This window comes from Furipterus horrens, unplaced genomic scaffold (assembly GCF_987537825.1).
Source record: "Furipterus horrens unplaced genomic scaffold, mFurHor1.1.pri manual_scaffold_6, whole genome shotgun sequence".
Lineage (NCBI taxonomy): Eukaryota > Metazoa > Chordata > Mammalia > Chiroptera > Furipteridae > Furipterus > Furipterus horrens.
In genome coordinates this window covers 92,865,699-92,889,709 of record NW_028327176.1, presented here as the reverse complement: position 1 = coordinate 92,889,709, position 24,011 = coordinate 92,865,699, and the positions used below count along the sequence as shown (strand labels likewise).

The 24,011-nt window shown below is 54.9% G+C and overlaps 2 protein-coding genes across 2 annotated transcripts; both read left to right on the top strand.

Annotated features, from left to right (window-relative positions):
* The first annotated feature begins 180 nt into the window (after nucleotides 1-180).
* KCNK16 (potassium two pore domain channel subfamily K member 16) lies at nucleotides 181-5,552 on the top strand. Its single transcript, XM_090282345.1, has 5 exons — nucleotides 181-401; nucleotides 2,434-2,548; nucleotides 3,823-3,989; nucleotides 4,801-4,966; nucleotides 5,286-5,552. The coding sequence occupies exons 1-5, from the start codon at nucleotides 189-191 to the stop codon at nucleotides 5,507-5,509; spliced, it is 885 nt and encodes a 294-aa protein (XP_090138471.1). The 5' UTR covers nucleotides 181-188; the 3' UTR covers nucleotides 5,510-5,552.
* A 1,630-nt stretch (nucleotides 5,553-7,182) lies between these two features.
* On the top strand, nucleotides 7,183-21,193 carry KCNK17 (potassium two pore domain channel subfamily K member 17). Its single transcript, XM_090282344.1, has 5 exons — nucleotides 7,183-7,596; nucleotides 10,453-10,567; nucleotides 15,287-15,447; nucleotides 15,903-16,077; nucleotides 20,446-21,193. The coding sequence occupies exons 1-5, from the start codon at nucleotides 7,324-7,326 to the stop codon at nucleotides 20,754-20,756; spliced, it is 1,035 nt and encodes a 344-aa protein (XP_090138470.1). The 5' UTR covers nucleotides 7,183-7,323; the 3' UTR covers nucleotides 20,757-21,193.
* The last annotated feature ends 2,818 nt before the right edge of the window (nucleotides 21,194-24,011 follow it).

Below are 24,011 nucleotides of genomic sequence, written 5' to 3'. Positions count from 1 at the left end.
CAGCCTGTTTGCACTCATGGCACTTAGTGCATCCAAGCTGAGCCACACTGTTCAAACAGACTCTCAGCCTCCAGACACCTGTGCCGAGGAGGGCGAGGCAGGCAGGAAGCTGGTGCAGGTCCCCCAGGCACTTCCCACCTCTCCTCCCAAAGCCAGCCCCAGGGACCTGGCAGAGTCCTGGCCACGCCATGCCCCACACTGGGCTCTGCCGCTGTTGTGGCGGCCGGGTGCTGCCCCTGCTGCTAGCCTACATCTGCTACCTGCTGCTTGGCGCTACGGTCTTCCAGATGCTAGAGAAGCAGGCGGAGGCTCAGTCCAGGGACCAGTTTCAGCTTGAGAAGCTGCGCTTCCTGGAGAACTACACCTGCCTAGACCAGCGGGCCCTGGAGCAGTTTGTGCAGGTGAAGGGGGGGTGCTGCTGTGGGATGCTGGGCAGAATGGGGGTTCTCACGACAGGTCCAGAACCACAACCCAGGACCAATGTCCTGTTTGGAAGCAGAGGGTGTGGGAACAGAGCCCAGAGAGACCTAGATCCACATCTAAAACTGGAACGCTGAGACTGGTCCCAAATTTCCTCTCAGACAAGGTGAGGAGAATAATCATATCTGTGCTGCAGACATTCAACAGCAGATTAAGAGCGCTTTCTAAGCTGCTGCTGCCTGCAGAAATGCGAACTAGTATCAGTGTTATCCATGCTGTGCAGATGTCTTTCTCCCACACTACTGCTCTTCCCCACCCCAACCCAGGACCGCAGCTCCTTCCACCGTCTCCCCAGCTCGGGTCCCTGTACTGACCACACTTGGGCTGAGGCTGTAGGAGGGAGACTGGCCTTCCCGGCCTGGTTCCACCTGAAGCTGGGCGCATTGAGCATGGCCAGGGTGACTGAGCTCCACCAGCACTGCGCCCATGGGGAACCCTCTCTCACGGCAGAGCGGGCTACCCCCTGCCTGGGCCCCTTCTGCTCCCCTGCACAAGCTTTGGGGGTGGGGAGGACTGCTGGCTGGGAGGGAAAGCCCAGGGGGAGGCATCACTGATTAGCCCCACCCCTCCCCGGGGCCTCCCCAGGGCAGCCAGGACGTCCCTAAGTCCCCAGCCCCCTAGCGGGGACCTCACTTTACCAGGGATGTCTAGTTGAGAAGCAGAATTCTGGAATGAGATTCCCAAACACAGATTTTACTATTCAAATCGCAGAGGAAGAAAGCTATAACCAATACAAGCAATAGGAAGGGCTGACTCCACCAGGAAATGAGGCCGTGCCCTAGTTCACAAGACCTGTCTCTTCCTGATCCTGAGAGGAGGGCGGGAAGGTCCACATGGGGTGCCCCACTCAGCACGCTTGATGACATCGATGCCCCTCCTCCGCAGGGAGGAGAATGTCAGGGTTAGGGCAGCCTCAGTCCAGGGCAAGTGCAGCTCCCAGGGGAGAGGGTCTCCAGGGAGAGAGTGTGTTCCAGAATGTTCCATCCTGGTCTGTCTGGGTGTGTGGGAAAGAGAGCAAGGCCAAAGTCCACATGTGAAGAGGCCAGTTCTGCCAAAGTGAGAAGAAGCAGACAGCCTGTGTCAGGCCCCCTCACCGGCCAGGCCCATGGGGACCACCCCACCCTGGCCAGAGCTCAGCGGGGAAAACGGTTCCCACAGGAACTAGAGACTGGAGCTGGCCCCTCCCCTACTGACTCCTGCCTGCCTTTGGGTCAGGGAGCAGGTGGGGAGGGAGCCCTGCCCATATCCAAGCGGGCTGGGCCCAGGGTCAGAGGGGCTTAGGCTTGAGTCTACAGGGAGGGGTTCAGGTTCTGTAAACACACACTCAGCACATACACACAAACATCACACACTCAACATACACATGAAACATTCATACACCTGCAGCACAGAGCTACACACGCAGGAGCCCTTTGCCCGGCCTCTGATGGAATTTCTCTTGTAGTCCTGGGCTGACACTCACTAGGGGGCAGCAAAGAGCAAGGCTACTTGCTCACTGCAAGCAGAGAACCCTCAGCCCCATGGGAAGGCAGCCCCACGCCTTCCCAAGAACCCAAACCCCGTGTTCCCAAGTTAAACACTTCCAGGAACATCCAACTTGAAATCTTCCCATTGTCGTAACAACCTATTTGCATCTCACTCTCTTGGCCACAGGCCGCCTCCCCCCCCACCCCCCAGTCCATTCTTTAAGCATCTTCTGCCTCCTTATGCCCATTCCCATCCACCAGCTCCCGCTTACAGCCCACACCGCAGTCAGTCCTAGACAGTGGAACAGATTGTGCGTTTGGGATCCAATGACCTTGGGCAAGTAGCCACTCTGAGCCTTAGATTCCTTTTCCATGAAATCAAGTGAGGCTTTCTAAGAATATCATTAAGTGAGGAGACACGAAAGCACCTGCTAAGAACTTAACCAACAGCTGGTGTCATCGGCTCCCTCTTCCTGCCATCCCACAGGTCATCATGGAAGCCTGGGTGAAGGGCGTGAACCCCAAAGGCAACTCCACCAACCCCAGCAACTGGGACTTTGGCAGCAGTTTCTTCTTTGCGGGCACAGTCGTCACTACCATAGGTAAAGGGTAGGGTGAAGAAGGGTTTTCGCTCTCTAGGTTTGAGTTACCCAAAAGCAGATGCTGAAGCAAGGGTGTCGTTTATCTAGGAGACGGCTCCAGGAAGCACCAGTTGAGAAGTGGGAAAGTGAAATAGGGAGAAACGGCAATAACGTTTGCCTCAGTGAGCAGGTTACTGGGTAGGGCAACTGGGCTCACTCCCACTGGGGACCCTCTGAGAGGCTAGGTAGAGCTCATCCTCAGAACAGTCTCTGCGGGGGGGAGGGGGGCTGAAAAGGCAAGGGTATTTGTCTCCCAACCCCTGCCTTGGCTGGTTGAGAGCTAATCCTGGATGTATTAACTAACTCTCTAGCATTTTGGACCTGCCCACAGACCAATTGAACTCCTGCGGCCAGAAAAATCTCTCAGGTACAGAGAGATGCAGGGACTTGGGGTAGGAAATTATCTGTGTGTACAGGAACTGTCCACAAAGCTGCAGGTGATACCCAGGTGTTCCAAGAGGACAGGACACTGAGAGCGTCTGCTACACCTCTCAGCCAGAAAACCCACTCCCCCTCCTGCAAGGAAACCCCCAGACTCCCACTAACCCCATCCATTTAATTAAGACCAGTTAAGCCCAACACTTTCTTTGACCTCTGGTGATACGGGAGGCAGAGGAAGGAGTAGGGGTAGGGGGATACACACGAACGTTGGTCAGACCCAGACTCAGCCCTCAAGGAGCTTCTAATCCAATGAAGAGAGATAAGATAAACACACCAAAAACAATAGTACATGCCTGGCCAGGTGGCTCACGTGGCTGGAGAACCGTCCCATTCATCAGGGTATTGGAGGTTCGATCCCCAGTCAGGGTGAGTTCAGGAGGCAGCCGATAGATGTTTCTCTCCCACATTTGTTTCTCTCTCCCTTCCTCTCTCTTAGAATCAGCGAACATATCCTTGGGCAAGATTTTTTTTAAAAATAGTACAAGGCTAAGTAGATAATTAGATAGGAATGACACAAAGGACTGTTGGAAATCACACCTAGCAGGGAGGAAAAGGGTGGCAGTCAGGAGGGCTTCCTAGAGGCAGTGTCATTTAAGACAAACCTTGAAAGACAAACAGAAGTCTTATAACTAGAGATCATTCCAGCAGAGAATGGGAAGAGTGTTCATGAGATCAGGGCAGCTTCCCCTCCCGCCCTGAGAGGTGGTAGAAGACCACCAACCTTGGCTAGAGTCTGTAGGGAAGGCAATTCTGAACTCTCTTCCCAACATTTACACACTCCTCTTCCCCTGCAGGATATGGGAACCTGGCACCCAGTACTGAGGCAGGCCAGGTCTTCTGTGTCTTCTATGCCCTTGTGGGCATCCCACTCAACATGATCTTCCTCAACCACCTGGGCACAGGGCTACGTGGCCACCTGACCACCCTCGAGAGGTGGGAGGACCAGCCCAGACGCTTCCAGGTAGGGCCCCTCCCTCCCTACAGCCCTGCTGTGACAGACCTGTTGCAGGATGATCCTTCAGAAGCTGACACTGAGATGGAGTATGGCAAGCAGGTGTCGGTAGGCACCGGGGGAAGAAAAGGAGTGGACAGAGGGAGAGGTTGAATGCAATGAGGCCTGGGCGAAGACCTGGCCATCCCTCAAGGAGCTCTGCAGCCTGTGCCAGCATCAGAGTTGTCCCACAAAACTTGATACCCCTGCTTCTATTAGGCACCAGGCAACCTTCCTGGGAAGGTGTGCCCTTGAGCCAGGCAATTCTCTGTAGCTGCCATACATCCTGAAGGAGCTGACAGCTGGATGCCTCCTGCAGACAGCTGGTCAACATGGCGCATCTCCATGGCCAATTCAGAGCTTCAACATCCTTTCCTGTGGTTGAAAAAAAACTCCAGACTACCCAACATGCTCCCAATGCCCACCCCACTGGCCAGGCACACTAAGAGGACAAGGGTGCAGAGGAATCTGGGGTACTTCAGTGACAGTCCTCCGTCCCAGATCTGAGTCTCTGGGAGGGTTATTCAAGTGGATCCCCCAGCCCAAAGGAATCTCCAGATTCTGACTTGACCCACTAATGCAATCCCTCTGACCAAATCTTCCCCTGACCTGGGCAAGATCTCACACACATAGATCTAAGCCCCACCCCAAAGGTCTGCAGGTCAGGAAAGGGACCTAGCTATGGCCCAGGCCCACTCTCAGATTTTCCCCAGACTCCCCACCCCATACAGTCCTGGGGCCTCCATGTGGACTCAGAGACAGATGCCCTTCCTCCATGCAGCTCCTGCAGATGCTGGGCCTGGCTCTGTTCCTGACCGTGGGCACACTGGTCATTCTCGTCCTCCCGCCCATGGTCTTCAGCCACGTGGAGGGCTGGAGTTTCAGCGAGGGTTTCTACTTTGCCTTCATCACGCTCAGCACCATCGGCTTCGGGGACTATGTTGTTGGTAAGAGCAAGGCAGTCATGTATCTCAGGGTCAGAGACACCGGGATTGGGGGGATGGGGAGATGTCAGTGGGGGTACCTACTGAGGATCAGGTAGCCTTTTTTTTTTTTTTTTTTTAAGAAATGAGTGATTTCTGAGGCTGCTGTGGATTCTCACAACATCCTCCAAAGTTGCTGGTCTGGATCCCCACACCTTTTCCCAGAGACCTCCATTGCTGATCCTTGTTATGGGGAGGCTGGTAGGGCCCTTATCGACATGGTGGGGGTTGGGGGCTGTGCCTGCAGACCCCTGGAAAATATCATATCCCCCTTCCCTGCCAGGCACGGACCCCAGCACGCATTACATCTCGGTGTACCGGAGCCTGGCGGCCATCTGGATCCTCTTGGGCCTGGCATGGTTGGCTCTGGTCCTCCCATTAGGTCCCCTGCTTCTGCACAGGTGCTCCCAGCTCTGGCTGCTCGGCAGGAACCTCAGCCTCAAGGAAGAGGGAGTCCCTGAGACCAATGGGCTCTCCAGACCTCAGAAGATCCCAATCTCTGCATGAGGCCCCCTGGTGTCCTCAGAAGCCCCTCCCAGGTTCCCCAGCCCAGCCCATACACCCTCTGGATTTCCCACCCCACCTCCTCCTCTCCCAATCTACTCATTTCCCAGTCTGGACTGGTCGCAGGAGCTTGCTGGAGAAAGAAAGGAGGCAGGAGTGTCCAAGAAAATAGCAGAAAGGAGATGTCAAGACAGGATCAATGACAGATGTGTGCCATTGTCTCAGAACCCTGCCTTTTCCCCTTAAAAGTGGCCAGACATGGATCACTGTGGCCCAGTCCCCATTGCCCTGCTCACAGCCCTTCCCAGGAGACCTCACACAGAACACAAAGGGTGACTTCACTTTTGCTTCACTGGGCCTGCTGTGTGTCGGGCACCGTGTTGGACTCCGGGGTACAAGAAAGAAAGTTCCTGCCCTCCATGCAGTTAGTTGAGTAGAAGGACTAACCAACCAAGGAGTGAGGTAACCGCAACCCAGTGCCCAAAATGCTATGACAAGGGCACACTAGGTTATGACAGAGCCCAGGGGAACAGCTGGCAGGGAGGGTGAAGGAGAGCAAGGACCCTGGAGTAGCCCAGTGCGAACAGGATCTCTGCCCTCAGGAAGCTGCACTGAGGGGCAGGCAAGCTGCCTGTCAAAGCCTGGTGGTTCCTCCGGCCTGGAAGTCTAGAGCTGTCAGTGATCAAGGCTTAGAAGGTCTTCGGTGTCCCTCCCACTTTCCTGGACATGGCCTCCCCTGACTCCCCCTCAGGGTGTCCCTTGATCCCATCACTCCCTCTGGGATCCTGTCTTAAGAGCCTTTCAAACACATGTTTCCCTGGGAAAATGGAGAATCAGCAGATCCCAGGAGACTTCCAGGAACTGAGCTCTATGGAGGCACAGCCTCCCCTTGGGAACAAGCTCTGCCACCCTGGCCTTTCCCCTGACAGATTGCGACACCTCTGGCCACGAGAGGAGAGAGTTAGACCAGTCTGCCCCAAGGCCTGGCCTCACCGAGAACTGCAAACCTCAGCCCCTACCTTTCCCAGGACCCTGACAGCAAGGCAGGCCCATAAGTGGCTGAGGACCTCTGGACAGGCCTGAGGCAAGGATGTGAAGCAGAGGACGTTCCAGGTGGGACACCCAGGGAAGGACCTATGGCAGCAAGAGAGACCTAGGTTACATCCAGGACTTCCCAATGAAGCTGAGGATCCCTGGGGACTCCTCACCTACCCAGATCCTTCCTCTATTCTGGGTAGAAGAGGAAGTTAGGGGCATCTTCAGAAGTAGGGAATGGACAAGCCCACTGGCCAAGGCTCCTCTGCTTCCCAAGTTCATGGACAAGTAGTGATTAGCTGGGGTCCTGGCCTTTGGGTATACAAAGGAAAGGATGGTGGTGTGAGAGATCCAGGGAGGATTTGACAGGCAGCAAGTCCTGGAGATAGTCCCAGGGTCCAAGGACTTAGGCAGGGGCCCTAAGACAATAAACGTGGCTTCTACTTTCTCTTTCCTCTGAGTGTGGTCTCCAGGAGTCCCTCCTACTGTTTGCTCCAGGACAGCTGAGGGCTTTGGGCCCCTTCCTGCTCCGTGCCTGCGGTCACCCAGCAGTCCGCCCCTTCTCCCCAGCTGGGCTGGCAGGTGGGCACTCCATACACACTGGAGGCGGGGCCAGATGCCACAGCTCAGGGCCTCTTTTTGTCCCTGGGATTGGATCCTGGCGCAGGGTGGAGCAGGGCTGTCCAGCACGCGCCTCCTCTGCTGAGAAAACTGGGCACCGGCAGCCGTTGGCCAGAGAAGGGACCCGCAGAGCGCCTAGCCCTTCCTTTCCGCCTCCGTCCATGGCTCCCCGCTCCAGCCTCCTTGTCTGTCCTACTGTGTGCAGGCAGAGAGCCCGGCCAGCGCCCGAGGGCAAGGCCCAGGGCTGCGTGATGCCGGGCATCGTGCTCCTGCTGCTCTCCTACTTGGCATACCTGGCACTGGGCACCGGCGTATTCTGGATGCTGGAGAGCCCCGCGGCCAAGGATTCCAGCGCTAAATTCCAGCGCGACAAGTGGGCGCTGCTACGGAACTTCACGTGTCTGGACGGCCCGGAGCTGGACTCGATGATCCGGGTCAGGGACTAGCGGGGCGGGCCCGGGGGCGGCGGGGAGACCCGGGACAGGGAGACGCGCGGTAGCGGGCAGAGGGCGACGGGGCACGCCCTGGCTCCGGACAGGAAAACGCCGAGAGCACTTCTCCAAAAGAAAGGTGGAGGGGATAGACGCAGGGACCACGAGAGTCGGGGTCGGGGACAAGAGGGTTGGGTTGGACAGTCGGGGAAAGTCCTCCGCTCCGGCGAGAGTAACCCTCAGCGCCGTGCTGTGAGCCTTTTACGGGCGAGAGGGCGTGACCCGCCCTGTTGGGAGAGTTTCGCGGCGCAAACGCCGAATTTGGGGATGAGGACGATAGGGGGCGCACTTACCCGGGCCAGGAGCTGCCAGGGCCGGCCAGGTCGAGTCAGAACGGGGGCAGAGCACGCTCGGCTGCTTGGGAGGTAGCAGGGAGGAGGTCGAACTGGGACCGGGCGGCGCTGTGTCGGGGTCGGACCGCGGGCGAAAGACGAAGGGGCACGCACGGCCTCTTCCACAGAGCGACCCCGAGTGCAAATATACGAATTAGGGGCGAGGGCAGCAGGAGGCACAGTGCCTAAGAATGAGTCAAAACGCGGGCATGACCCTCTCGGTCTATGGGGAAGGGGATTCAGGGAGTACTTGTCTGGGTGGTGGTGGAATGGGGCCCAGGTGCGCGTGCCAGGATCCTGGGGCTCCAAGTGCTCAGACCCGGGTCAGAGAGAAGGAGGGGAGGATGCAGGGGCCCTCTTTAGCTGACCCCACGTTTGGGGACACTGGGCTGGGCGCGGAGACTTGGAAGGGCAGGCGGAAGGGCAGAAGGGAGCGGTGGGCTGGAGGATGCAGGGGTCCCTGAGGACGGAGACTGCTCAGAGGATGGAGACCCAGCAGAGCGTGCGGAGGAGGCAGAGCAAAGGAGGGTTCTTGGGGCTGGGCGTGAAGGATGGCCGGAGGTCTCCTCCAACTCAGGGTAAGCGATGCTGACTGGGAGCTGTTGGGATTTGACAGATGCATTATCATCCCAAGCCCTTGCATCCCTAGCCTGAAATCCCCTCCCAGAGGGCAGGGCCTGCATCCTTGGCACCAAGGCTGAGGTGACTGGGCCAGAGCAGGGCCTGAGCTGAGCAGGGCAAGGGCCATCTCTGCTAAGGACCCAATGTAGCATCTCCACTTCCCACCGCTAAACTTCTACAGTCCTCTGCCTGGCCCTGGAGGCTCTGTGACTCTCCCCTTGCAAAGGAGTTCAGCTTCCCTGGGCCCAGGGAAGATGACAATGATAGGATGATGATGATACTAAATGTTTCTGTGTAGCACTTACTGTGTGTCAAGCACTGTCCCTAGTGTATTAACTTGTTTCATCCTCGCCTACCTAACAGGTGGGTATCATTGTTATCATCCCAATTTTAGAGATGAAGAAACAGAGGCTCAGAGAGGCTAAGTATAAATTTGTGGCTACACAGCTAGGAAGCTGGGGCTGTGAACCACCATGAGTGCTGCCTCAGTGTGCACCTGTGCATGTGGGTGTTTCCAGCAAGGCTTTCCTCTCTGTACACTTCCCCCTCCACCCTTCCTGCTCCACCCACCTCACACCTGCATTCAACCCCCCCCCCTCTGGTTTCATCCCCAGGGACAAGGATATGGTGTCTCCAACCCAGATCTTCCCCCTGAGTGCAGACATGTATGCGCAACTTCCTCGCAGCCATAAAGTTCCCCCAAGGTCAAGAGCAGACAGCCCTCCTCCTCCACTAACCTCACATCCACACGTGCTTCCCTCACTGCCCACAGCAAATAAGGCCAGAGGGCTGGGCTTCTGGATATCTCCTCTCTGTTCTTCTTGGACCACTCTGTGCCAGGATGCAGGCCCAGCCCTCTCCATCCCTCACACCTGCAGGTGTCTTTCCTCTCCCAGTCTGCCAACATCTACACTGCCAGCTGCCACAATGCACACAACCTGAGCTTGCCTCTCCTTTGCTCAGTGGCCTTGGAAGAGGCCTGTCACTCTATCCCTGGCATCTCAAAGCCAAGCATGGTCTGGCTCCCAACAACATTTCAGTCTCCCTATCTGAGATCCTAGGTGCAACCCTGCCTGCCATCTACCTAAATGTCCTTGCACTGGGAGCAACCCTATTTGACCCTCAAGGAAGGCCCAACTAAAACATCACCCCTTCCATGAAGCCTCTGCCCCTACCCCCATCAGAACTAACACCTTTCCTCTCTGTATCCCTCCAGCATTATATTTGTAATAATAATGATGACAACCACAATTAATATTTACCATGTCCAGTTACTGTTCTAAGTCTTTACACCTAGTACCTCATTTAACCCTTGCAACAACTCTATGAAGTAGGTGCTGTTAGTGTTCCCATTTTACAGATAGAAAAGCTGAGGCACAGAGAAGCTGAGTGTCTTGCCCACTATTATGCAATTGCACTGCCTTAAAGTTGCATTGACTGCACCATATTAGAGTTAAGTTTGTCTCTGTCCCTCTGAGGACAGAGGTCCTATCTCTTTCATCTTCATGTCCCCTAAAACGCTGCATGTCATATCTGCCCAGTGCTTGTTGCAAGAACGGGAGTAAGCAGAGGAGAAAATGGTGTTCTTCCAGTGAGATATCCTGGGCTGGCTCGGGCTCTGGGGGAAAGAGGAGGGAGGGAACTGTCTCCATGGTTCCTGCCCCTGGAGAGCCCCTGGTTGGAGGGGAAGCACCTCCTGGCCCAGGACCATCTGGCCTGTGGCTGTGACGATTGACCATGAGTGTGTGTGTGCCTGCGTGTGTGCACGTGCACATGTGTGTGGGTTTGGGTGCAGGAGCCCAGTCACACCACAGAGCCTGGTGGTCACTGCAGCCTCTTCCCCCAGGGCATCATCAAAGCCTACCAAAGTGGGGACATCGTCCTCGGCAACACCACCAGCATGGGGCGCTGGGAGCTCATGGGCTCCTTCTTCTTTTCTGTGTCCACCATCACCACCATTGGTAAGAGCACGATGGGGCCAGGAGGGTGAGGCTGGGGGAGGGGGGGGGAGTGGCCTTACTCTAAGGGACACGGGACCAGTGCCTTTGGAGGGGTTACAAGGCTACTAGGGCCTCAGGACTCCAAGGTAGGTGGTCCTTGCAGTGTGGGCACCTCGTGGGAGCAGAATCTCGGGCTCACAGCAAACTCACTTCAGGAGTTTCTGTGCAAGCTCAAGGTTAAGAAGCGTGGCTCTAGGGGAGTTCTGCCTCCCACAACCTCTCGGGAAGCAGAGGGCCTCCCCGTGCAGGAGTAAAGATGCTCTGGGTGCTATACGTGCCCTAGTCATCTTGGCCAAAGCCACCCAACACTGAGTCCAGGAGTTGTTGGGATGGGACATGGGTGAGGGTGGAGAGGTGAGGAAGAGGGGATAGAAATCCAAAAATAACCTTTCGACCTGACCTGTTCTCAGCCTTTGGGGAGAAATGGCCGTTCCTGGAGGTCACTCCTCAGCTCATGAAGGCACCACCTCACCCATCACTATCCTCTCCAAGTCCCCTTCCTCCCTCACACCCAGGACACCTGGGCCAGACCACCCCACTCCGCCACGCCTGTTTCTCTCACCCTGCCCTCACAAGAGCAGAGGTGGTATTTGTCTCAAGAGGGCGCCTAAGGGCTCTTGTGAGGCGAAGGTCAAGAGCAGCCTTAGATCCCCCAGCTCTAGACACAGTAAGTCAAGCGGCCACATTCCCTGCCCTGGCCCTGCATGACACAAGAATCACCGCCAGGTGGCAGGCTGACACCGCCTGTGGCTAGGGCTACCTCCACCAGCTCTGGCCAGCCAGGATCCTCCCCCCAGGAAAGCAGCAACCCAGCCTCTGTCCTCCCAGAGGAGCCAGGCAGGAGCACCCTGAGGATTCTCCATCTAGTTTTAAATCAGCCAGTACTTCTTGGAAGCAGGTCTCAGAGCTACACAGGAGCTTGGACAGTCCTCTCCCCTGAAGGGACCCTGTTCCCTGGAGGACTGGCCAGGACAACATTTATTCGGCTCTATACCCCCAGGGTGTAGTACAAGGCCCAGCATTCAGTGCGCACTCAACAAACGCTGACACATTAATGAATTCCAAAAGTATCCATCCCGCCAGCATGTATTGAGTTCCAAGGTGACGGGATGTTGATGCAAGGTCACATGCATAGGGGTCTTAGGTCTCTGAGCTCCACAGCGACTACACCATCCACCCCAGGCCTATGACTCTGGCCCCTTGAATTCAGAATTTCGCAGCGTGTCTCTTCCCAACTCTGTGAAGCTCAGCCTGGTCTATTTTTCCCTGTCCCCTCCTCTCTGCTTTGTTCTGCTGTCTGAGCCAGCTCTGAGGGGAAAGAGGGCAGATAAAGGGGGACCCGACCCCACCTCACCCATATGGTCTACTTTAACATTTGAGATTTTGTCCACAGGGTCCAACCTCCAAGGACAGGGTTTACTATTTTTATGTCATGGATGAGTAAACTGAGGCAGGAGAAGGTGCACCCTTCCCCAAGATCATGTGCCTAGTAAGCAGCAAAGTTAGGATCTGAGACCCAGCTAAGGGACTGCACTGCTCTTTCCAATACCTGGGAGCAGCACCCTGTAAAGGCTGTACTTTCCAAGCCCTAGAATGAAGCAGGGGCTGACAGGCATACGACACTCCTGGGCGGGCACACCGAGCCTGAGCCCTGAAACTGTCCATCATCTGTAAAGTCCACCTGCAGCTTGCTCATTTGTTCACTCATCTATCCATCTAGTCCTTTAACAAAAGGACCGCGTACCTAGTGTGGGTCAGATAGTTCTAGGTGCTGAGAATACAATGGTGAGCAAAGCTGGCAAGTGACTGCCCTTGGCTGGATGACATTCTACTATATGGGAGCACATAACAAAATAGACAATATTTGGATTACAAGAGGTGCTTAGAGAAAAACAAAGCCAGGAAAGGGAGTTCAACAGTGATGGGAGGTGGGGGCCACTGTGCATGGATGGCCATTGAAGCCCTCACTGATACGGTAACATGGAAGCGGAAACATTAACAAAATAAGGGAGCAAACCAGGCAGATAAGTGGGGAAAGCACCTTCCACTAGCATGTGCAAAGGCCTGAACTAGAGCGTGGCTGGTGTGATTGGGGAACAGTAAGGAGGACCAGATGGCTGCAGAGGGTTGGAGCCGAGGACTGACTTTGGGAAGGTACAGGGGAGCCCAACGACCAAGGACCTTGTAGGGCAAGGTGTCCTAAGACTGGACTAGCAAAGTAAAAGAGGTGACAGTGGGGAGATATGCTGAGATGTGAGGGGCCTTCGGTGGCGCTGGGGCCGTAGCCACCCAGCATTCAACAGGCTGAACTGATGTCCACCAATCCTGCTGACCTGAGAGCTGATGGAGAAGAGTGCGTGGGGGGAGAAAAACCCATTTCACGTCAGCCTTGGAAAGGCAAAGGCACCTATGGAGGTCTCCCAGATCGGAATCTAAGTGCTGCCATCCCACAGGTAGAATGAAAAGACCTCCCGGGATGGAGAATGGGACCCGGGGCGGGGGACCCACAGCTGGACAAGGAAGAGTTGGTGAGGAGGCAGGCAGACGGATTTACCAAGACATTTCAGTCTTCCTGATGCCAATAGTGAAGAGACTTCCTTCCTTTGGAGGGGAAACTTGCGAAGGCCAAGGGGGAAGTTAGATGGGGCTCCAGAAGGGCCTCTGATGTCCTCAGACCAGAACTGATGCAGTGGAGTTTGATCATTCCTCCATTCATTCATACAACAAACATTTATTTACACTAGATTCTCGAGGGCTCACGTTCCCATCTACAGGACACCTCCACAGCCTCTCTTCATTTCCACACCACACTGTGAGGTGCCCATTTTACAGACAAGGAAACAGAAGCTCAGAAAGGTCAAGCCACCTGCCCAAGGCCCCACAGCCTGCAAGGGGCAGAGCTGGGATTCAAACCCAGGAAGTACCCTTCACTCCTAAACCCATGCTCTAGACTAGTACGTGCTTTGGCCTCTCTTGGGACTGTATCCTCTGAGATCTCTTAGTAAGGCGAGTGAGTAAACCACCACTTTCAGTACAGTGCAATGAGTGTGGAGTCAGGGGTGGGGACTTTAAGCAGGGATATGGGGCAGGGTGCAAGGCAGCTGTTCATCTACTTAATCTATTTATACATTCATTCCTGTATTATCCATTCATTCATTTTTGTACTCATTCAACACACATATGGTGAGCTCCTATTGAGTGTCAGTCCTGAGGAGATTCCTACGGGCCAACCTGGGTGACCAGGAGTCTCTACTCCCCTTTCCATCCCTCTTAACCCTTCCTCCTTCTCCCTTCTCCCTTCTCTTGCTCCTACGGGCCCTGGAGTTGGTCTAGGAGTTTCCTCTTCCCTCTAACTCTTCCCCCTACCTACTCTTCCCTTACAAAAAAAAAAGTGTCAGTCCTATGCTAATTCTTGAGCACGTAAAGATGATTAAGACCCAGCCCCTGTGCTTAAGGAGCTCACAACCTTCAGGAGTGGCAGATGTGGAAGCAAATCTTTTTCATACAAGGAAAAGGTTGCCCGCAAAGCTGGGCAGACTACTGGGGGAGCAACTCCTCCACCAGGGGGCCATTTACAGGTGGGCAAGGAGGGGAAGGAAGCACACTCTTGATAGGGGGGCATCATGTTCAAGGGCACAGAGGCATGAGGGTGTCTGGGGGTTTGGCAGGGCAGGAGTACAACCCAAACTGGGAAAGCAGGGAACCAGTGATGGGCTAAGTGAGAGTTTGGACTTTCCACAGCAGACATGAGGGATCATAAAGGATCATAACCTGGGGAATGATATAATCAGGTTTGCATTTTAGAAAGACAAGACAATGGTGACCAAGAAGCTGGGAGACAGGGTGGAAGGGAATGGAGGGGGAAGGAATGTCCAGGCTGACAGAACCCTTTCAGGTGCACCCCATCTCCCCTAGCCTCCCCCCAGTCCCTTATCTTCATGACAGAAGCCCCAACCTCCACCTCCCCCAGGTCACCTGAGGGTCCATCCTCTGCCCCTCACTCCCAAGGGGTTTGGGAAGGACTCAGGTATGTTAGGACCCTCTGAAAATCAGATTATCAAGACAGTATCAGATATGCAAGATGTGTGTTGGGAGGGGTGGCCTTTGAAGGATGGAGTAGAAGCAGGAGAGATGTCAAGAGCCTCAAGCTGCAAAGCAGGTCTGATACCTGTGACAGGAGAGAGGGAAGGCAGAGGCCTTATGGGGATGAGCTGCATACAGCATGAGGCTCTGAGGAAGGCTCGGCCAGGCGAGGGCAGTCCCCCAGCAAGATGAGCTGGTAGAGTCCTTCATTGGGCAGGAGCAGCCTGGCTTTGGTGCTGGGAGCCACCTGGGCACACCAGCTTGAATGGTCCAGGGGCTGGGGACGACAAAGCCTCCCATGCCCCTGTCCCCCATTCCTCTGTCCACCAGAGAGAGAGGAAGTGAAGAGGGGAAAGACGGGACTCTCACATTTCATGGGTTTGAGCTCACGAACGCTGCTGAGGCTCCTAGTGCTTGTTTTCCAATCTGTAAAACATGGGGCGTAAACCCCATTTGGAAGGAGGGAATGGACGTATGGGTCCCCTGCACAGTGCCTGCACAGGACAGGAAGGCCTCGATAAATACATCTGAAGTGGGTTAGGAATGGGGACTCCCAGGGAAGGAAAGGCCCCCTGAAGTGCCCTCGTCTCTCCTCAGGCTACGGCAACCTGAGCCCCCACACGATGGCCGCCCGCCTCTTCTGCATCTTCTTTGCTCTGGTGGGGATCCCACTCAACCTCGTTGTGCTCAACCGCCTAGGGTACCTCATGGAGAAGGGGGTGCACCGCTGTGCCCGCAAGCTGGGGAGCACCTGGCAGGTGAGGGGCCAAGGGAGAGGGGGAAGGGTCACTTGTGGAATGAGGGGGCACCGCCAGGAATTGTGGCTGCTGATGGCGAGGACAGTCACTGCCCCCTCCTCCCCAGCCCCAAGCCAAGAGTCTCTGGTGGGAAAGGGCAGCGGGGGCGGGAGGTCAGTGGTAGGACACAGTTACTTCTAGGAACCATGGTTACTGGTGGGAATGTGTTGGGATTGGGGGTCACCGTCCAGAGGGGTTGTTAGTAATAAAAGAACATCATTGGGGGAGGCACGGTGGGACCTGGTAGATAGAAAGGACACAAGGTACCAAGGCCTTGGCTGGGAACCTGGAGAACACAGCCAAGTGGAGTGGCCCTGGGGCAGCCCTGTTCTAACTGCCTGTTGCTCCTGGGCTGTCAGCTCTGGGCCCCTGCACTGCAGAGGCCACATGGGGCTGAGCTCTGTGTGCACCCCCAGGACCCCTCCAAGGCCCGCTGGCTGGCGGGTTCCAGCGCCCTCCTCTCGGGCCTCCTGCTCTTCCTTCTGCTGCCCCCGCTGCTCTTCTCCCACATGGAGGGCTGGAGCTACACAGAGGGCTTCTACTTTGCCTTCATCACCCTCAGCACCGTGGGCTTCGGAGACTACGTGATTGGTGAGAGCCCCCAGCGGCCGCAAGCGGGAGGGGTGGCGGGAGACTCGGCGGTCTGGCCCTGCATGCATCTGCCCCCTTGGCCTCATCCACAATGCACCTGCTGCATGCCAGGCCCAGTGGGAGCTTGATGCCCAAAGTCCAGAAGACAGGGTCAGCCTACCCTTGTGTGATGAGGCTAAGGTCACCCAGCAAAAATGACAACGAGAGTCTGAACCAGCGCTTCCGGCTATGTCACACTCCTAGCCATCTTGACGAGTGCTGGGTGGGCTTCCTTTGCATGTCCACAGGCTCAACTTTCACTCTTGGAGCTCACCAGATAAGGGGAGTCCCTGACCCCCTCCCCCATCTGACCTTGTCCCAGGGTCTCTCCTCCCCACGTCACCTTGCCCCGTTAAGCCCCAAGCTTCCCACTGCCCCTGGGTTGGAGCCCACGATGATCAGGCAGGAAAATCCGGGAGACTGAGGAACCCCCCCTGCCCTCTACTGGAAAACATCTGCACTCTGAGTGCCAGGAAGGATGGGCTACGTGTCCCAAGGGCCCAAGGTGGGGTTTCATCTGTGAAGGCCCTGGAAAGCCTTGCGTAATAAAGCAGAGACAGGTGCCCAGCAGGTGGCAGTAGAGGACATTCTGTGGGGCTGGTGGGAGGGGTGGCTGGACCCACCAGCTCAGCCTCAGCACCTGAAGGTCTACTGTATGAGCTTTGGCCACTGGCACCCCCACCACACTGGGCTCAAGGGTCTCTGTGCACTGGCGTGGAACCCTGTCCCTAAACTGGAGACAGAACCCAGCCTGGAACCAAAGTAACAAAGAGCTAGCTCATCGGCAACCTAGTGCCATGAGGTCACCCCATTTTACAAAGAGGAAGCTGAAGCTCAGAGAGGCCAAGGCATTTGCCTGAAATTGCACAGCTAGTGAGATATCAATTCTCATCTGTTTGATTCCAAAACTCTCACTCTCTCCAGACCACCTCACACACCCCCTCTCAGGGCCTCACTCAATGCTCCTGTCTGTAAAATGAGGGGCCTGGGCTAGGTGATGGCTAGACCTCCTGAGTGCCTTCTAGCCTGTGTGCCAGATCCCCTTCTCTGAACCTCTTCTTCTCCAGGAAGAAGGGCCTGGTGTCAGGTGCCTTATGCTACCCCTTCCTGATACCCTCCATCCTGGGAGGGAGGCTCACTCTAGAAGGAAATCCTCAGGAAGTTTTCTTCCAACTGGGTCATGTTTCCCCTCCCACCCTCAGGGTGGAGAGGTGTGTCTTAGAAGAGCTAAGGCCAACAGCCCGTAGGGCTGCATCTGCCCCCTCACAGCTCACAGAATGAGTCTGTCCTCTCTATCCCCACTGCACTGTCCTTAGTCCAGGCAGGACAGCTGCGTCTGGCTGTGCGGCACTGACACAGAGCACAGTGAGGAGGGCACCGTGGTCGCGTGCCGTCTCTATCTCGTCCCCGCTTGTCTCTTACGGCGTCTAAAACTGACAGGCGCTATCATGCCACCTGCCCAGCTCCTCTGAAAATCTTTCATTTTTCCCATAGTCTTAGGATGGAGTACAAAATCCAGGCCTGCAGGAATTTCTGTGTGACCGCGTCCTGCCTCCCTCTTCACTCTGAGCCCTCTTCCTCCCGTGATGCACGTGGGCCCTCCTGAAATACTCTTCTGACCTGCCCAGCAGTAGCAGCCTCAGCCCAGGGCTGTGTGATCTGATGGGTCCTGCAGCACCCTTTCCCCCCACCTCCCCACCCCCGTCCCAGGGTTCAGAGGATGAAACTCAGGATTTGTCCCAGCAGTAGTTCTAAACCAGGAAGGCCCGCTTCTCTGAGAGAGCCCAGTGCAAGGAGAGGGCAGAAAAGTGGGGACAGGATCCCAGCTAGGATCTTCTGGTGCCATGGATCACCAAGCCTCCCAAAGTCTGGTCTTGGTGGGAAGAGCTGACAGGGAAAACCCATGTGGAGTTGAAGGGAATCTCTGTGAGGATGTGCTGAGGCCCCACAGTCCCCTGAAGCAGGGCAGGGGAGGAAGAGCAGCCCTCTCCAGACAGGGGCACCCTGGAAATGGGAGAAAAGCCTCCTCTGCCACCAGTGAGAAAGGGGCAGGGCCGATCCTATGAGCCACCCTTGCGGAGTGGCCGGGCAAGGGTGTGGGGCACAGACCTCCCAGAGCCCCCTCCCACCAAACACCTTGACTCAGGCGGCGCAGCCCAAACTCACAAGGGCCCTTCAAAAGCCCAGAGGGGCAGTGGGCAGAGCTGCCCCCTTCACCACATCTTCAGAGATTTGCTACTCACTCTGGTTCCTTCTGCAGCCATTTCAGTGCCTTGTGGCAAGTGACCACACTGAGAGCTCTGGACCACCTCCTCTCCAGCAAGAAAATGAGGCCCTGAGAAGGGAAAGGAGTTCATTAAGGTCATAGAGCAGGCAAGCCTAGGGCAGGTCTAGGATAGACTCCTCATATGCATGTGTTTCAGAATCCTCCACAGCTGAGAGGGGACAAACGCCACTCTCCCATGGCTCTCAGCCTTCCTTGTCCTCCAGGGACAGGGTCAAACCCCTCCAGATGGGAATGCCAAGGTCCACCACCTGGGCTGTGGGTGTCCATCATCCCTGAGTCAGCAGCCACAGGGGCACTGTCTCCATAGCCAGCTGCTCCTCTTTGCCCAAAGGCAGTGGCAGGACCAATCCCCAGGTCCCAGCCGCCTGCTCCTTCGTGGACCCGTAGCCCCCACAATTGCATTTGCAATTCAGTTGAGCGCCTTGCCAGCTGCCAGGTCTCCTGCCACCTATGGTTTGAGCTAAAAAAAAATGAAATGAATGTGGAGAGGAACACGTCCTCCCCTCCGTTGTCAGGAGCAAGCTGAGCTAGCGGGTGGCAGGGGCAGAGGGCTGGCTCAGTGCTGATCTCATTTGGGACTGCCGGCGGAATCATGGCTCTATAACTTAATCAGCCTAATCCAATGCCAGCTCTTGCAGGCAGCGAACTCAGTCCTGGGCTGCAGGATCCTGCCTGAGCTGGAGCCTAGGCGAGGGGCCTGGCCATGGTAGGACAGGACAGAGAGGTTGTCTTGGGGCCAGCAGGACAGGATGGGGGTTGGACCAAGGGTTGGTGCAGGGAGCTAAAACAGAAAAGGATGTCAAGGAAGGAGGAACCCAGATCTTCCTTTGAATGATCCCAGTCTAATGAGGGAAGCAAGACAGCCCCCAGGAAACAGAAAGAGGGAAGAACTAAGTTATGGAGCAGGCCCTTGACATGACTCAAGGCAATCCCCATTCACTCCCTCCCTCAGCTGTTACTCATCCAGTCCTGACTGTGTTGGGGACACCAGTGTGGAGACCCAATGGTGAGTGAAACAATCACCCAACAACAGTGAACTGTACACCACACTATATTCCAGAGCACCATTCTGAGCACTTTAGATGCATGAACCCATATGATAGTCACAACAGTCTTAGAAGGTGGACACCCTCATTACCTCCATTTTATAGATGAGGAAGCTGAGGCCCAGAGATGATAAGTAACTTACCCAGCAAAAGTACATGCACTGTAAGAGATTTTAACACAGGGTCCCAGTCTAGTCTCTGGGGAGTGACATCTGAACTGATACGTGAAGGATGAGAGGAAGATAACCAGGCCAAAAAGAATTAGAAATGAAGAATGTTCTGAGCCTTGGGGACAGCAAGTACAGAGGCCCCGGGGCAGGAAAAATGATAGATGAAGAAAGGGGACAAAGACTAGAGTCACTGGAACCCAACACTCAAAGGGGAGAAGTGTGCGAATTGAGGCTGGAGAGGTAAATAGGGGCCTTGGGATACACATTTAGGACTTAACTGTAAAAGCCAAGGACAAGAAATTATTTTCTCCATTTCACAGAGTCAGACAGATGAAGGTCACGCAGCTAGTGAGAACTGAGGCAGGACACAAACCAGCAGCTCCATCTCCTCTTCCTAAAGCTCCTAGCATCCTGCATCCCTTCAAACATGAGAAAACTGCACACAGACAGGCAAACGAGATCGAGCATCAGAATCTTTTGCTGGGCACACACCCAGAGTTTCTGATTCAGTGGGTCTGGAGTGAGGCCCCATCGTTTGCATTTCTAACAAACTCTGAGGTGGTGCTGATGCTGCTGGTTCAGGGACCCCGCCCTAGGACACAGGGTACCTTAGACGAAGAGGAAATGTAGTTTCTAAACCCAAGGTGCCAACCCAGGGACGCTTCCTGGAATCTGACAGAGGTGACCACAAGGCCAGCAATCCCAGACCAGCTTGGACTTCCCATATTCTGCTCATATGTGTCAAGCCATATCTGTCCACTTCTGCTTTGGGAACACGGTCCTGACTTTCCCAGGACTTCATCCTCGGGCCTTGCCTCTCCCCTAGGGATGGACCCCTCCCGGAGGTACCCACTGTGGTACAAGAACACAGTGTCCCTGTGGATCCTTTTTGGGATGGCGTGGCTGGCCTTGATCATCAAACTGATCCTCTCCCTGATGGAGACCCCAGGAAGATCGTGTTCCTGCTACCACCACAGCTGTAAGGGGGACTTCAAGCCGCGAAGCTGGAGTCAGGGCCGAGATGAAGAGGCAGAGCCCCACTCCTCACAACCAGGCTGCTCTCCGGAGGGGCCTATGGAAACCATGCAGCATCCGGAACCCGCTACTCAGGTCTCATGCTGTGGAAAGAGCAACTAGTTATACGCCAGTGTTTGTTCCACCTTCTTTCTCAGTAACAAGACTCCTTATTTCAATCTTGCACATGACCACTCAGACTAAAGACTACATTTATTTGTCTTCTCTTGAGGCTAAGTGCAGCGATATGATTAAGTTCTGCCCAGTGGGATACATAAAGAAGTATCCTGTGTGACTTATGAACACGACTTTAGTGCAGAGCAGTGTATGCTCTTCTTCCCCACGTCCTTTTCTAGCTGGCTGCAATGCTGTCATGGTGGCTGGAGCACCGGCCACCATGCTGCACCATGAGGCAGAGGTCATGTTTGTTGTTGGTGGCACAATAAAATAGGAAGAGCCTGGATTCCTAATGGTTACAGAGACACCATAACAAACCTGACTAAATACTGCCAGGCTTTATTTATGTGAATGAGAAATAAATGTCAATCTTTTTTAAAACACTATTATTTGGGTTTTTCTAACATTCACAACCAAAGCTAATTCTAATTGACACACACATCCCCAGAGACAAAGGCATGCGCAGAGAAACCACGGCCTCCCCAGGTACACTTGCCCAGGACTGGTGGAGAGAATGGATTAAGGGCTGGAGTGTGCCCCCTCTACGCCACGAGAGACCCTCAGGTAAACTCACTAAACAAGTGTGAGAGCTTGCACTGCTCTTACAGCCAGCAGGTGGTTGGTCCCAGTGTGGCTGCTGAGTCTGTGCTCTATTGTTCACTCACACCACCGAAAAGCCAGGGACAAGCCAGTCCCTCCTGCCTCATCCTGCCCCACTGCACCCGAAGGCTCCAACCACAGTGTGCAAAGCCGGGTAGGGTTTGCAGCGGTCACTTCTGTTTGCAGAGCATCTCACCCTGAGCATTTCTATCTCACTCACGGTTGCTACTAATCAGAACATAATGCTATGGTCCCCACCTCACCCGGGTCCCCAAGCCCAGCAAGGAGACTTAACAGTACCAGCCAGCACCTGAGACTCAGCTGGGGCAGCTGGATTCTTGGCCTCAGTGGATACCTGTGACTCTGCTCCCAACCACCATCCTATAGATAGCATCACAGGGACCCTGGGGGCTCAGGTGGCCTCTCTTTGTGGACAAACCCTTTAGCATCAGGGCCCTCCTGGAACTGAGTCAGGGACAGCCTTTTGGCCAAAGAAAGAGGAAGGGCTGTTACACCATCCAGCTTGCACCATCTGGCCTGCGTCTAAGTGGGACCAAGGCCAGACCCAGGGGCAAACACCAGCAAGTAAACAAGGCCCGTGCCTAATTCCTAAGGCCCATAGGCTGAGCAGAGGTAAATGGAGGTGAAAAAGAGATTGCTGAAGGTATGGAAGTGGCATCCTTTGTACTTAACACACTTCAGAGAGAGGACCTAGCAATTCAAAGCTGAGAGAGAGGCCAGAGTGCTGGGATGGCCTTTGTGGTCCCCACTCACCTTGAGCCCTTTCTCCTCATGCCTGGCCTCTCTAGACAAAGTCCCTGTCCCCATCAAACCCTTCACCCGTGCACACCTCATATTCAGAGGTAACCAACCTGTGGTGTTGGGGCGGGACAGAGGAAAGCTTCTGATTGGCCAATTCCTTACAGATGCATGTTCCACAGCCAATGAGAAAAGTCTCTGGAACTGCCTTACAAATTGTGAATAGTGAGGGGTTGTGGAGTGAGGGAGAGGTGTGAGAAGCCATGTCTGGAGCCACATGAAGAGAAAATCAGACCACTGGACAGAAACCACAGACTAAAATGGGCAGTGAGATCATTCCCTCATAGTGTTACAGAGTGGGGGTCTCCAAAAATCACCAGAGCCTGCGGATTGGGGAATGGAGAAAAGGGAACAGCTTATAAGATGCCTTTGCATGACCATGGCTAGTAGCTTAGTTTCTCGGTTATACAAATGGCTTTGGTTCTTCCAAGACCCCATAAAGATGGGAGGAGTTTTGACCATGGAATGGTGCAGAAAGAGCACACAGGGCCTGCGCAAGATTCTGTGAATGGTCAGAACTGGTTACCATGCCCACTGCGTCACAGGACGCAGTCAGGGATTTAAAAATAGGTGGTAGACATTTTATTGAGAGAACACCATGCGGCTTTGAAAGGGCAAAGGGAGAACCATGCGCGATCCAGTGCAACATGGCACAAGTTTTCCTGGACTATTATATGGAGGTTGATGACATCGTACCCCAGATCCTGAAGGACAGAACAGACAGATAAGGGATGGGGAGCTCCTGAACATGTTTTTGGCTTCTAGCCTTTTGGGGAGCAAGGGAAGTGCTGGGTCCCGTGGGAGAACAGGGCTCTGAGCTGAAGTGCTCACTGTCCTCCCCAAGTTGGAATATTGTAAATAAAGACCTGTTTTCCTCAACACTAGTTGTTGGGTTTTACACCAAGGCGCCACATGAAAGAACCCCCTTTCGCTCTGCAACAATAGGAGTGATGGTGACATGAGGGCAGCCTGAGAAAGCTGCCTTGCAGTGTGCCGGCGAGGAACAAAGTCATTCATTCCCTCACCCACACAACCTTGGCCAGGCCACCAAGCCTTAGGAGGAAGGAAAAGGGTCCCCTCAGAGCAGTGGAGCGTGGCTGTTAAGGGTATGAAGTGTGGAGCCAGCCTGCCTGGCTATCTCTGTGACCCTGGGCCAGTCACTAAGGACTCTGCATCAGTTTTCTCCTGGACAAAATGGAGACAAGGGCAGGGCTGTCTCCCAGGACTAAACGGGCCAGCATGTAAAGCATCAGAGAAGCGTGCATCGGCCCAGAGGAAGTATGGCGTGCGTTTCAGCCGCGGGCGACTCGCAGCAGGCCCAGAGGACAGGGCAGGAGGCAGACGACGTGATGTGGCGGACGGTGTCTCAGCTGACCCCTCTCGGGGTTTCTGCCAGGCCGGCAGGCTGGGCTGAGCAAGCGGTGACACAGGACTAGAGGGAGAGCTGAACACGCATGAGTCACAGGGGAGCCTCCTGGCGGAGACTGGGAAGCGCAGACCGAGTCTGCAAACTCCCATGATGCGGAGGGGCAGGCAGACCCCTGGGTGGGCAGCCCAGCTCTGCAGCTTCAGCACAGCCAGGGCAAAGTCAGACTCAGGGTCACGTTTCGGTCCTCTTTAAAACAGTGGCCTCTTTTATCATCGTTATCATCATTTTTTAACCTTTATTGGGTGCTCATTATGTATCATGCACTGTTCTAAGCTCTTTACTTATACTAAGTCATTTCTCACATCTCTGTGAGAAAGGAGTTATTATTTTTATACTTTGTTAAGATGAGGAAA